This window comes from Sus scrofa, chromosome 3 (genome assembly GCF_054392235.1).
Source record: "Sus scrofa isolate SSC_HxYL_T2T_F1_AM1 chromosome 3, Sscrofa_HxYL_maternal_Yorkshire_Landrace_v2.0, whole genome shotgun sequence".
NCBI classification, from domain to species: Eukaryota; Metazoa; Chordata; class Mammalia; order Artiodactyla; family Suidae; genus Sus; species Sus scrofa.
Window position 1 is genome coordinate 8,959,533 of NC_139385.1, and position 13,428 is coordinate 8,972,960.

Below are 13,428 nucleotides of genomic sequence, written 5' to 3' on the forward strand. Positions count from 1 at the left end.
TCATCTAAATAGGTTTTAGCATCTACTAAACATTTATCAGTCCTATGGCCATCAATTCTACTTCTGGGTATATACCTTAGCAAAGTGAAAACTTGTCCACAGACTTGTATGGGAATGCGCATGGCATCTTTATTCATCAAAACTCAGAACTGGAAACGAGCCAAATTTCTATGAACAGGAGCACAGACATATTGTGGTATATTGATATAATGAAATATCATTCAGCAATAAAGGGAACAAAATAGCGCTACACAAATTGCATGGTTGAACCTCACAGACATAATGAGTGAGTGGAGGAAGGCAGACATAAGTGAGTGCCTGCTATTATAAGATTCCATTTATATGAAATTTTGGAACAGGCAAAACCCATCTCTGGTGAGATAAGTCAGAAGAAATGTTATGTCTGGGGGCTGGGTAACTGACTTAGCACAAAAGGATCTTGGGAGCAATGGGAATGTTGTAAGAATTCAGTTTCACAGTTCATTGAGCTAAACACTCGATTTATTTTTTGTCTTTTTTTTCTTTTTTCTTTTTTCTGTCTTTTTCTAGGCCCACATCAGCAGCATATGGAGGTTCCCAGGCTAGGGGTCGAATTGGAGTTGTAGCTGCTGGCCTACACCATAGCCACAGCAACATGGGATCCGAGGCGCATCTGCAGCCTACACCACAGCTCACGGCAATGCTGGATCCTCAACCCACTGAGCAAAGTCAGGGATCGAACCCGCAACCTCATGGTTCCTAGTCAGATTCGTTAACCACTAAGCCAAGATGGGAACTCCAACACTCGATTTATGTACAGATCTTTTTCAACTTCTGATGGGGATACAACCTGATAAACCCATTGCAAATTGAAAATACCTTAAGTTGAAAATGCATTTAACACACCAAACCTGCTAAACGTGGTAGCTTAGCCTGACCTACCTTAAACATGCTAAGAACACTTTACATTCGCCTACATTGGGCAAAATCATCTACCTGAAGCCTGTTTTATAGTAAAGTGTTGACCATCTCATGTACCTTACTGAGGACCATACTGAAAGTGATAAACAGAATAGAAGGTTCCTCACCATTAGCGCACACAGTGGGCCTGAAGAAGGTTTGAAGCATGGAACTAACCATCACCGCTGGATGATGGGGATGCTACAGCTTCTGGGTCATCACCTTCTCTCTCTTCGGATGAAGCTCACGCATAGCTGGGAGAAGGCACGGAAGCATCAGAATGGTTGATGATTTAGCAGGCGTGGTTCTTTGGGAAGATATCAAGTTTGGACTGTAACGTTTGTTTCCTCTTGTCCATTATATATGTCTTTCTCTCTCTCTTTCTTTTTTTTTTTTTTTTTTTTTTTTTTTTTGGTCTTTTCTAGGGCTGCACCTGCGGCATATGGAGGTTCCCAGGCTAGGGGTCAAATTGGAGCTGTACCACCGGCCTAGGCCAGAGCCACAGCAACGCCAGATCCGAGCCGCGTCTGCGACCTACACCACAGCTCATGGCAATGCCAGATCCTTAACCCACTGAGCAAGGCCAGGGATCGAACCCGAAACCTTAGGGTTCCTGGTCGGGTTGGTTAACCACTGAGCCATGACAGGAACTCCCATTATATATTTTTGTAGAGCAAGTAAGAATATCCTGTATCTGGCGGTCAGCTCCTGTGAGCCTCTCACAATTGACATCCATTTCTTCTAACATCCTTACACTACGCTGATAGCAGCAAACACCTCTGCCAGTTTCTATGTTGTGAACTTTCTTGGTGCCTTGGGTAGCACTTCTTTCTCTGCCTCAACTTCTTTCCTTCTTTCTTCCTTCAGTTCGATCAGCTCCTCATTGGAAAATTCTTCAACCTCAATACTGATAAGCTCACAAATATCTTCTTCCTTGATGTCCAATTCTAGCTGTTTCCCAAGCGCTGATATCTTGTGACTGTTTCATCCACAGCAGAATCTTAAAGTCTTTGAATGCGTTCACATGTGTCTTCAAAACTTTTTTCCAGATGCTGTCCATGCATTGCCGTGTGACTTCTTTCCATGCTGGAGTGGTGCTCCGAATAGCATTTAGCACGTGAAAACCTTTCCAAAACTCTCAGAGCATTTAGCCAGAGCCTGTTGCTTCAACAGCCTGCACGAACATTTCGTATAAAGGGTATGCTTTGAATGTAACTGTGGTTCCTTGGTCCATGGCTTGAATGAGTGCGGTTGTATTCAGTGGCAAACACACACAACCTTGACAGCAGGCTGCATGTCTCTGATATGCTGTGGTTGCCTCGGAAAGTTGTCTAAGATCAGCAGAATCTTGAATGGGATGTTGTTTTGCCTACAGTGTTCTTGCGCCTGTGGAATAAGAGAGTTCAAAAGCTTCAAACAATGTTAATGTCATCCAGGCGTTCTTGTTATGGCGATAACAAACAGGAAGTGAATGCTTGCTCACATTCTTGAATGCTCTAGGGTTCTCTGGAGCGGTAGATTAAGAAAGGCTTTAATTTGAACCCTGCAGCCTTTCCACCCCAAAGCAGCATTACATGGTCTCTGAATGCCTTGAATCCTGGCATTGTCTTGGACTCTTGATGAATGTGTGTACGCTCCGGCATACACTTCCAGAACAAGCTCATTTTATCGACACTCAGTATTTCTTCTGGCAAATATTTCTCATCCAGAATTATCCTATGCAGCTCTTCCTGGAAAGCTTTGGCACCTTTGGTATCAGCACTTGCTGCCTCACTATGGATGTTCTTTCACATTTTGAAAATTATGTTGCCCTTTAAAGCACTGGAACCAGCCATGACTGGTACAAACATCTGCATTATCCGTAGAATCATCGACACACTTTTTAGTGGATTGAAAGGCTTCTTGCCTTAGCCTGGGTTTCAGTATCTGAGTGGTATCAACATCCGTATCTGGTCTTCCATTCATGTGACAAGTAATTTTTCCATGTCACCAATCGGCCCAGCTCTTCTCGTCATGACGGTGAATTGAAGCAATGCTGCTGATTTCACTGCATCACTCATTTGCGTCTTGTCCTTTGAGATGGTCGATTGCCAGAGTCCTGACTCATATGCAGTGGCTGTTACTGGCTTACCGCCTTCTTGCTGGGCGGTTATCTTGAGTTTCATCTTAAGAGGAGAGGCCTTCCTCTTCTCATTAGAAGCAGGAGATACAGATGGGCATTCTGTAGACATGATGGGATGTCTACATCCCTCTGAAATATCTGAAAAATCCGAGCAAAATATAGTACCCTGTAGGGGTTGTTCACCCTTGTGGTCGTGGGGCTGACTGGGAGCTGCCCAGCATCACCAGAGAGTATCCCCTATTGCTAGTCTGGGGAAACGATCAAAATTCAAACTCTGAAGGACACTTTCTACTGAATGTGTATCACTTTTGCACCATTGTGAAATCAAAATGTAAGCCGAGTCATTGTAAGTGGAGGACCGGCTGTGTTTTACTGCATGTAAATTATATTTTAATAATAATAAAAAAGAAAACAAGCCCCTTACGACGTGAGACGTGGACTCAGTGCTTTCCTTCATACACCCACCATCACTCATAGGCACAGATTTACGTGTGTGATGCAGGATTGGTGCTACCAGCTCTGGCAGAGCAGAGCCTGTATCGCCTCCACCATTCTTGTGTTTCCAGTGCCTGGCTCATGGCAGGCACCCCACATGTAAAATCAAGCTCTGTACAGGGTGTTGGGTGCTCACAAAGGGAGCCTGTCAACTCTGGCCAGGGCTGGGGATGCTTCACAGAGAAGGGCACGTTTAAGTCACCCCCTGAAGGCTCATGGGGGTTTGAGCCTGCACGTGCAAAGGCCCAGAGGCAGGAAGAGCAGCTGGGTGTGCTATGGTGGGAGGAGCTTTGGCTGGTAGTGGTCTAAGGAGGGGAGGGGAGAAAGGTAGGCGGGGCTTACCTGTCGACCTAAAGAGTGTGGTCCTTAGTCTCTGGAAACCAGGGAAGGTTTTGAGAGAGGGCAGTCACAAAACCGGATCTGCATTTTGGAAGGATCACTGGGTTTGCAGACTGGCCCCCAGTGGAAGGGCGAGGAGTTCTTCAAGGATACAGGAGGGCCAAGTAATTGGGAGGGGCCATGAACTCTTGCACCTGCCCTGGGCTTTCCGGAGAGATTGGAGGGGCTGAGCCTTGGCTTGCTGGGCTGGCGAAGAGCGCCACCTACTGGCGTGCTCTGCTCCCAGACTTCGCAGGTCACCAGATGCTTCTGGTGGCAGAGAGGGACAGACTGTGGTCCTCAGAATGAGGGGCAGAGAGAGACCTTCCCTAGGGGGTGAGCTCTCCCTCTGGTTCACGGGCCTGAGATGAGGACCTGCACAGATGCAGGGAGGAACAACTGTCCCTTGTCCTGCACGAATACAACTTAGTATTACTAGGTTCTGCCAGTTCTGCCTGGGTTTGGAATCTGGTTTCACCCACCACCTTCTGGCAGTGTGACCTTGAAAAAGTTACTTAAGCTCTTGGTGCCTCAGTTTCCTCATCTGTAAATTAGGAAGAGTAATAGTATCCACTTGTTAGAATTATTATGCATCAGCAAATGTAAAACACTCAGAAAAGTCCCTGATCCATGGTGGGTACCAGCTGAAGCTCTTACTCTATCTCTTATTAGTTTATCACCATCTCGTGCAAGGCACGAATTGGAGAATGCCTGGTGCCTTTGGAAGGCTCAGCCCAGGGGCAGCATGTGGCACGGGGGCGGGGTGGGGGGGAGGCTGGAGGGTGGCCTGTCAGCTGGAGAAGGGCTGGCCCAAGTGGCCAAGTGGCTCAGACTTTCTCCTGACCATGGTGGGGACGGCTGAAGGTTGCGGGGCAGGAGGAGTGAGGTCCAATCTGCGTTTCGCAAACCCCGCGTCTGTGCAGCCCTTTCTGCTCTCCATGTGCCCTCCCAGGGAGCCTCCCATCCGGCATCCTGGTTCTCAGCACGCGGACCAGGAAAGGCGCAGGGAGGGTAACTTGTAACTTGTGTGATTCACCTCATGGATCGGGGCAGAGCTCCACATTCTTAGCTTGTGTGCCCACAGCCCAGGTCTCTGCCTACCCCATGGTGCTGGTTATGGGAGGGATTCCATAGCTTTGCCGGTCCCTCTCGGCCAGAGCCACAATCGTTTTTCAGGAATTAATTTTAAAACTGAGATATTAAGTCAAAATTAAAGCTCTTCCCTTTTCCAGCTGGGCCTGTTTCTGAATGGGAGATCTGCAGGAGGTGGGGTGTGTGAGTGTGTGAGTGTGTGTGTGTGTGTGTGTGTGTGAGTGTACATGTGGGTGAGAAATCACATGAGTGTGTGTTTGTGTGTTTATTATGCAGTCTATTTGGACTCCTTTGATCCAGGCTCACGAATGCACCTGTGACCCGCCAGGCCCCTTGGTGTAAGGAGTGGTGACAATTGCACTGGTCCTCTGCCACCCCCACCCCCACTCCAGGGCCTGTGCCAGCTGCTTCTTGCCATGGACCTGAGGGTCCAAAGGCCTGGGTTAGCTCTGGGGCACCTCTCAGTGCCGACTTCTGGCTCCTCTCTCGAAGGTTCCTGGCTGCGCACTGCCAGCCCCCCTCTGCACCCCCCAAAGCTCCAGGGGGCAGCCTGTTTGCTGGAATGTTTATGAAACATGAGTGAGAGGATTTTTTTAAAAAGAAAAATGAGCATAACAGGCTTTTTCAGATTTAGTGCCGTCTTTCTGAAATTCAAAATGTGACTTATGTGTTTTCCTGTCAACAGTGCATCGCAAAACGTCATGCCTGCTGCTACCAATTAATTCATAATTTTCCCATTCATGATGAAGTTTCCTCAATGTCAGCAGATGCAAATTCTGTGAAGGCATGCAGTTTTGCTTTCAAGGGGAAGTCGTGCAGACTTGATCGTGCAGAGAAGTTGTAGGAGTTCCCACTGTGGCAAAGTGTGTTAAGGATCAGACTGCAGTGGCTCAGGTTGCTGTGGAGGCACGGGTTTGATCCCTGGCCTGGCACAGTGGGTGAAAGGATCCAGCGTTGCCGCAGCTGGGGCCTAGGTCACAGCTGCAGCTTGGATTCAATCCCTGGCTCAGGAACTTCTAATGCCGCGGGGGCAGCATCTTGTGCTCTTGGCCCTCCTCCACGTGCTCGCAGGATGGCTGGGCACCCCTGGGGCAAAAAGAAAAGAAAAAAAAAAAGCAGTGACGTTATAAAGATGTATGTAATAGAATAATAAAGCTGAATTTTTGCCCCTTGTGAAAATCAATCATATGTATATATTTTTAATTGAAGATAATTTATTTACAATGGTGTGCTATTTTCAGGTGTACAGAAAAGTGATCAGATATCTATTCTTTTTCAGATGCTTTTCCCTTATAGGTTGTCATGAGATATTGAGTAGAGTTTGCAATGCACCTGACACAGAGAGGGCTGGTCACCCGCCCTGGGCCCCATAGCCAGTGGGCCCAGAACTGGAAGGACGGGCTTCACTGCCTGGGGGGCTCCGGGAGCCCTGGGCTGGGTGGTGTCTGCGGGATTGGGACCTGGGGTGGCCGCCCACACTGTCCTGACGCCACCCTTGTGTTAGTTACAGGACTCTGATCAGACCCACGTACAGAGTGTCCTACCGCACGGTGACGGCGCTGGAGTGGAAGTGCTGCCCTGGCTTCACTGGGAGCAACTGTGACGAGGGTGAGTCTGCCAGCAGAGCCGGATCTTTGGGCTCTGAGCAAATGCAAATGAGGGTCTGTGAGCCTCGAAGCCACGCCTGTTGTGGAATAAGGCAGTCAGTGCTGGTGGGCAGCTGCAGAGGGAAGGCCTGGCCTCGCTGCCCCAACCCTGCTGCCTGGCTGGTGCCCGTAGCAGGTTGGGGGGCCACCCAGAGCCAGAGCCAGGGCCAGGGCCTTCCTTCCGAGCCTGGGGCCCATCTGGCTCTGGAACTTGAGGGGGCCAGACCGCAGTACTCAGGTGGGAGTCAGAGATGGAGACCGGCCAACCAATCCCCCCTACCCCCCACCCCCTGCTTGCCTCTTGCCTGCTGAACGGGGTTTGCAGCTCGCCTGGTTCTCCGGAAGAGCCGGTCATCCTGAAGACTCAGAGGTCAGTTTGTAATTGGAAACAGGAGCTCTCCTCAACCTTGACTTTCTGACCAAATTATCCTCGCTCATCTTTATTTGTATTACCCGACTTCCTGATTTTAGTTATATGTATATTTAAAGTATGAGCACTGTGGGTATATACACGCTTTCATTGTAAATTGTCTACAAGTCATTGGATGACAAATAATAGTCTGACAACAGCAAGAGCAGGAGTAACGATGATGACGAGGCTTCAGGGAGCCTGTGGCCCAAAGCTAAGCCGAAGGAAGGGGCTGGGACGTGGAAGAGTTCAGTAGCGTCTGTACTGACTTAGGAGCCTGATTCTGGGGGGCAAGGGGGCAGCCTCAGGGGGCATAAGACTTCTCTGGACCTTTCTTTGGGGAGAAACAGAAGGGAGCCGAGGCGTGAGGCGTGAGGGGAGACAGGGCTCCCCCAGGTGGAGGTGTGGGCAGCAGGGCCTTGTGCTTTATGTGTGGCATGACCACGGCTCACACCAGGTCCCTCACTGAGGTCAGAGGCCCTCAGAGCCAGGATTTGGACCATGGTTGTTGCGGGGGACCTCTGGTGCCTCCACCACAGCAGAGCAGAGCTGTTGTCTGGATTCTCCCGGGGGAGGGGAGGCAGGGTGTTCAGGGGACGTGACTGGTTTACCCTTAAAGTAAATGACCCAGTGCTTTTCAATGGCCAATCAAGTGAGCATCTGCCTCCCCCCAGCCCCGTGCACCCCCACAGGGCTGTCTGGTTCCTCTAGGGTAACAGAACCCCCCACTCCCCCTTCCTCCCTCTCTGGGAAACAGGGCAGTGCTGGAGCAGGTATGTTTTTCCTCTCTTCATAGTCTCTTTATTAGAGAACTGAAGGAACCATGAGACAAGGCGAACTCTCAAAATGTGTAGGTTGTAATTCTCACACAGATAGCATGTTTTATTGAACTTGCGTCTTGAGGGAACCAGCAAGACGGCAACGCTGATTCAAAGGGGATTAGAGAAACTGACGACTGTGCAGATCGGGGACTCCCCAAGACCGCTCTCAGGCTGCTCTCTGAACCAGAGCTCTTGGTGGGACTCGGTCCCACCATATTCACAGGGGCTTCCTGTGCGGCTGAGCTGTCTCAAGCGCCTTGGTGGTTGAGCTGGCATCGTGTGGCCAATCACGTTGTTGGCATAGACTATCCGGCCCTAGGCTCTCCGGTAGACAAAGACCCTCTTATCAGTCAGGAGGGACGTTTCAGGAGCTTAGAGATACCTGCTGGGTGCCAAGTGCAAAGCCAGACCTCTCTGTGGATAAGGTTAATCCTTTTCTGATCTGTGTGTGTATATCTGTAGACATATAGATGGATATATACAGACATGATGTGAAATTTACTTCATATGTATGAAATGCAATAAAATGTAGGAATTACCATATATATATATATATATGTATAAAATGGTATATGTATGAAATAAGAACCTGAATAAAATCACTACATTGGATCCTGCAGGACAGTAAGAACAAAACCTCTGTGTTATCCTCTCTACTGAGCAGAAATCATTTCCATCTCATCAGGTTTGTAGAAGTTAACATCCAACTTAGCAGAACCTGGGCTGTTATCCATAAATTACAAATAAACCAAGGGACCTTTTCCCAGGATGTCAAGTGGCCCTTAGGTGGGTCATGAGATGGTGCTCTAGCCTGACACTAAACAGTTGGGCCATCACCCTTTTGCCCCACGTCCACATTTGGGGTGGTTCTTGCAGACCAAATGGACAAAACACAGCATTTGGCCAGCAGCAGGCCAAGGGTGTCGGGGGCCATCCTTGTCCTTAGGAAGTCCTGCCCATAGGGAATAGATTCAAGCAGGGAGGGGCCATCCTTCCAGGGAGAGGAAGTGGGGTGACTGTGAGCTTGTCAAATGCCCCCAAACGTGCCTGCCCCTGGGAGCTTGGCACCTCTCCCCCAGAAGAAAGCGCTTATCTGGTAAACCACGTGGTTGTGGATTATGGAGCTACTCACCAGAGGTGCTGCTGGGCTTCCTGAGCTAATTATTAAGAGGTGCCAGAACCTCTCAAGATGCTCGGCCTCAGAGCTCTGCCAGACCCTCCCTGGTGGAGGAAATTTCCAGACTCGCCCACCTTCACCTCAGGGCATGGGTGAGGCTTGCCTCTTTCCAAGAGCCTCGAGAAGGGTCCAGGGAATGCTGCAGGGCCGAGGAGTTCCTGGGAGTGTGAGGCCCTGGGCTGAGGTTGGGATAGGCTCCTGGAAGCCCTTGTGAAGATTTTACATTCCCAAATATGAAACAATCACGACAGAAATCAAGGCGGCGTCTGTGACTTCAGGAGCATTCCTGAGATGGTTGTGGAAGGGCCCAGACCGTGAATTCCCACTTGGTTCCCATTCTGGCCTCTCTGGAAAGCCGGCAGGTCAGAGGTGCCCTCCTCCGTGGTTTTGCTTTGGTTCAGATGCGATTCCCCAGGAGGAGCTGTTTCCTTGCCGTCGGCCCTTCCTTCCAAGCTGTCAGGTTTCTGCTTTTACGACTTGGGGCTGGGGCTACTTGCGGGTAGGTGGCTCTGGCCTCCCAGAGGACCTCTCTCTGGGCCTGCTTGCCCCTCTGCTGGGTCTTCCCAGGCCCCCCTCCACTTCCTCCCTGGACGCCCCAAGAGTGCTGGCTCAAGGCTTCGGGATACTTGCCTTCCTAGTTAACGTCTCTATATAGTCGATCCTAATTCTTTGAGAATTCTGTATTTGTGGATTTGCCTACTTGCTAAAATTTATTTGTAACCCCCAAACCAATACTCAAAGCACGTTTGTGGCCATTCAGAGATATGTGCAGAGTGACAAAAAATTTGTGTTGCCCACCAGCCATGTTCCCAACTGAGGCTGTTCATCAAGGCAACTGACTCTCAGGCTTCAGCTCTCATGCAAATAAGAGTCCCTGTCGGATCTGCTAAGTGCTGTGTTTTTCACACTTCTGTGCCTTTGTGGTGTGATACCCTTGTTTAAAATGTCCCCAAGCATAGGGCTGTCCAGCGTTCTTAAGTGCAAAATGGCTATGATGTTGCCTTCCTGAGAAAATACATGTGTTCATTAAGTAAGCTTTGCTCTTGCCTGAGTGATAGTGCTATTGACTGAGAGACCAATGTGAATGAATCTACAGTATAGACTCAGAAAGATGTCTTTAGGTAGAAGCCCACATAAAACAAAAGTGAGGTGCTGATCACTTGATGAAAATGTGACCAGACACTCGCGGGACCCCAACCCTGTATTTCCCCTAGAAGCGATGGGTCAGTATTTGCAAATTCGGGGTTCCCTAGGACTTTATAGACCATAACTCCATGAATAAGGAGAATTAACTGTATGTATGTATTTATATCTATCTAGAAATATTTTTTTCTTATTACAAAAGCAAGTATGGGACTTTCCATTGTGGCTCAGCGGAAACGAATCTGACTAGCATCCATGTGGATGCAGGTTCGATCCCTGGCGTTGCTCAGTGGATTAAGGATCTGGCATTGCTATGGCTGTGGTGTAGGCTGGTGGCTACAGCTCCGATTCATCCCTGAGCCTGGGAACCTCCATATGCAGTGAGTGCAGCCCTTAAAAAAAAAAAAAAAAAAAAAGAGCAAGTACTTACTCAGGGTAGAAAAAAAATGAAAACATCCGCAATTACCCCTCTCAAGGTAGCCTAAAGTTTCTTCACTTTGGTGAAAAGCCTCCAGACCTTTTTCTCTGCTTACATGTCTACTGTACTCTACACGCTGTTTAGTAACTTTCTTTTTCACATAAGTGGTCATGAACACCTCTCCTTATCAATAGGTTGCTTTCTCTGCTATCGTTTTCAGTGGCTGTGAAATTTGGGTACACATTTTTTTAACTAACCCCCCCCACTAGAAGGTATTTAAGTTGCTTCCATTTTTTTAAATTATTAAAACATTGCTGTAAATATATTTTTTTAAATTGAAGTAAAATTTACACATACCAGAGTACACCCATTTTTAAACGTATGATTTGATGTTTCGATAAATGCGTACATTTTTCCATCATCTTGCAGAAAGTTCTCACCTCTTAGCAACTTCTGTTCTGATTTCTATCATCATTGATCAGTTTTATTTCTATCATCATAGGTCAGTTGTCCCTATGTTTGAACTTCATGTAAATGGAACCATGTAGTATATACTAGTTCGTGCATGTTTACTTTCACTTGGCATGTTTTTCAGATTTGTTCATGTTGTGACATGTGTATCAATAGTTTATTTTTGTGGCTGAGTATTGTTCCATTGTATAAATAACCACAATTCTATTTACCCATTCTCCTGTGGATTGATGTTGGGATTGCTTCTAGTTTTTGCCTTTTTGAACAAAGCGTCTATGGACATTCTTGTATATGTCTTTCTGTCAACATGTATTTTTTTGTTTTTTTGCTATTTCTTTGGGCCTCTCCCTCGGCATATGGAGGTTCCCAGGCTAGGGGTCGAATCGGAGCTGTAGCCCCTGGCCTACGCCAGAGCCGCAGCAACACAGGATCCGAGCTGCGTCTGCAGCCTACACCACAGCTCATGGCAACGCCTGATCGTTAAGCCACTGAGCAAGGGCAGGGACCGAACCCACAACCTCATGGTTCCTAGTCAGATTCGTTAACCACTGCACCACGATGGGAACTCCAACATGTATGTTTTTATTTCTCTTGGGTAAATCCCTAGGAGTGGAATTGCAGGGTTGCAGTGTATGTTTAATTTTATAAGAGCCAACCTGTTTTCTGAAGTGGTTTTACCATGTTACACTCCTGCCAGCAAAGTATGTTCTAGCTCCCCCAGATCCTTGGCAACACTTGGTGTTGTCAGTCTTCAACTTTAGCCATTCTGGTGGCTATGAAATGCTCTCTTATTGTGATTTTAATTTACTCTTTGTTGACTTATGATGTTGAGCATCTTTTTGTATGCATAACGGATGTGCTTACTAGTGATTCTTAAATCTTCTTTTGTGAAGTGTCTGTTTGAGGCTTTTGCCTATTTTTAATTGAGTTGTTAAATTTTATAAGAAACAGGAAAATTGTTTTCCAAATAAGTGTTAACATTCTATACTCCCACAGGCAAAGTATGTTCCAATTGCTTCACATTCTTGCCAACTTTTGGTAGTGCTAATCTTTTTAATTTTAGCTGTTCTAGTAGGAATGGAATGGTATGTAATTGTAATTTCTTCTTTTTTAAGACTGTTTTGACTACTCTATTCTTCTGCATTTCCATACAAATTTTTACAATCCATTTATCAATGTCTATGAAAAAAATGTTTGTTGGAATTGGGATTAGGATTGTGATGAATTTGCAAACCAATTTAGGGAGAATGGACATCTTATAATGACTCTTCTGATTTATGAACATGGTATATAGCTCTCCATTCATATAGGGCTTTAGTTTTTCTCAGCAGTATTTTATAGCTTTCAGAGTAGAGGCCTTGCTTGTCTTTTATTTATAAGTATTTCTTTTTTTTTTTTTTGCCTTTTCTAGGGCTGCTCCCTTGGCATATGGAGGTTCCCAGGCTAGGGGTCCAATCGGAGCTGGTAGCTGCTGGCCTACGCCACAGCTACAGCAACATGGGATCCGAGCTGCCTCTGCGATCTACACCACAGCTCAGGGCAACGCCAGATCCTTAACCCACTGAGCAAGGCTAGGGATCGAACCTGCAACCTCATGGTGCCTAGTTGGATTCATTAACCACTGCACCAAGACGGTGACTCCTATTATAAGTATTTCTAAGTATTTCTTTTAAAATGGGATTGCTTTAAAATTTTTCATGTGATAATTATTTTCCTGCTGGTATATAGAAATATATTTTTAAATACTGACCTTGGGTCTGAAAACCATGCTAAATTCATTTATTCTAGTTACTTATTTATTGATTTGTTTGGATTTTCTGCATGGACTATCCTGTCTTCTGTGAACAGAAACACTTTTATTTCTTCCTCTCAAATATTTTGTCTTTTATTTATTTTTCTGGCCTTACTGGACTGGCTAGATTTTCTAGTAAAATGTCTAATAGAAATGGTAAAAAGAGATATACTGGCCTTGTTTCTGATCATAGGGGGATAGTTCTCAATATTTCGCAATTATGTGATTAGTATGTGATTAGCAATAGATTTTTTTATATATGCCATTTATCAGATGAGGACCGTCTCCTAAGTTTGTTGAGAGTATTCATCAGGAATAGATGCTGAGTCATCAAGTGCCTTTTCTGCCTCTGTATTGAGGTGATTCTATTTTTATCCTCTATTATGTTAAGTGGCAAGTTGCATTGGTTTGGAATACTAAACCAGCCTTTTGTTCCTGGGAATAACCTTATTATTACTGGGATAAACCTCATTTGGATACGTTATTCTTTTTATGTTTCTGTATTTGACATTTATCTGTAATTTT

The 13,428-nt window shown here is 46.6% G+C and overlaps 1 protein-coding gene across 18 annotated transcripts in view; it reads left to right on the plus strand.

Moving 5' to 3' along the window:
- The window catches only part of COL26A1 (collagen type XXVI alpha 1 chain), a 185,298-nt gene that overhangs the window by 87,139 nt on the left and 84,731 nt on the right, over positions 1–13,428 (plus strand). For 9 of the 18 annotated variants that reach the window (XM_085016020.1, XM_085016017.1, XM_085016013.1 and 6 more), the window contains exon 3: positions 6,537–6,634. In XM_085016020.1, the coding sequence (XP_084872146.1) occupies positions 6,537–6,634 (98 nt within the window). Of the gene's footprint in view, positions 1–6,530; positions 6,635–13,428 lie in introns of all 18 variants that reach the window. The other 9 variants (XM_085016016.1, XM_085016027.1, XM_085016028.1 and 6 more) reach the window with 1 other exon arrangement.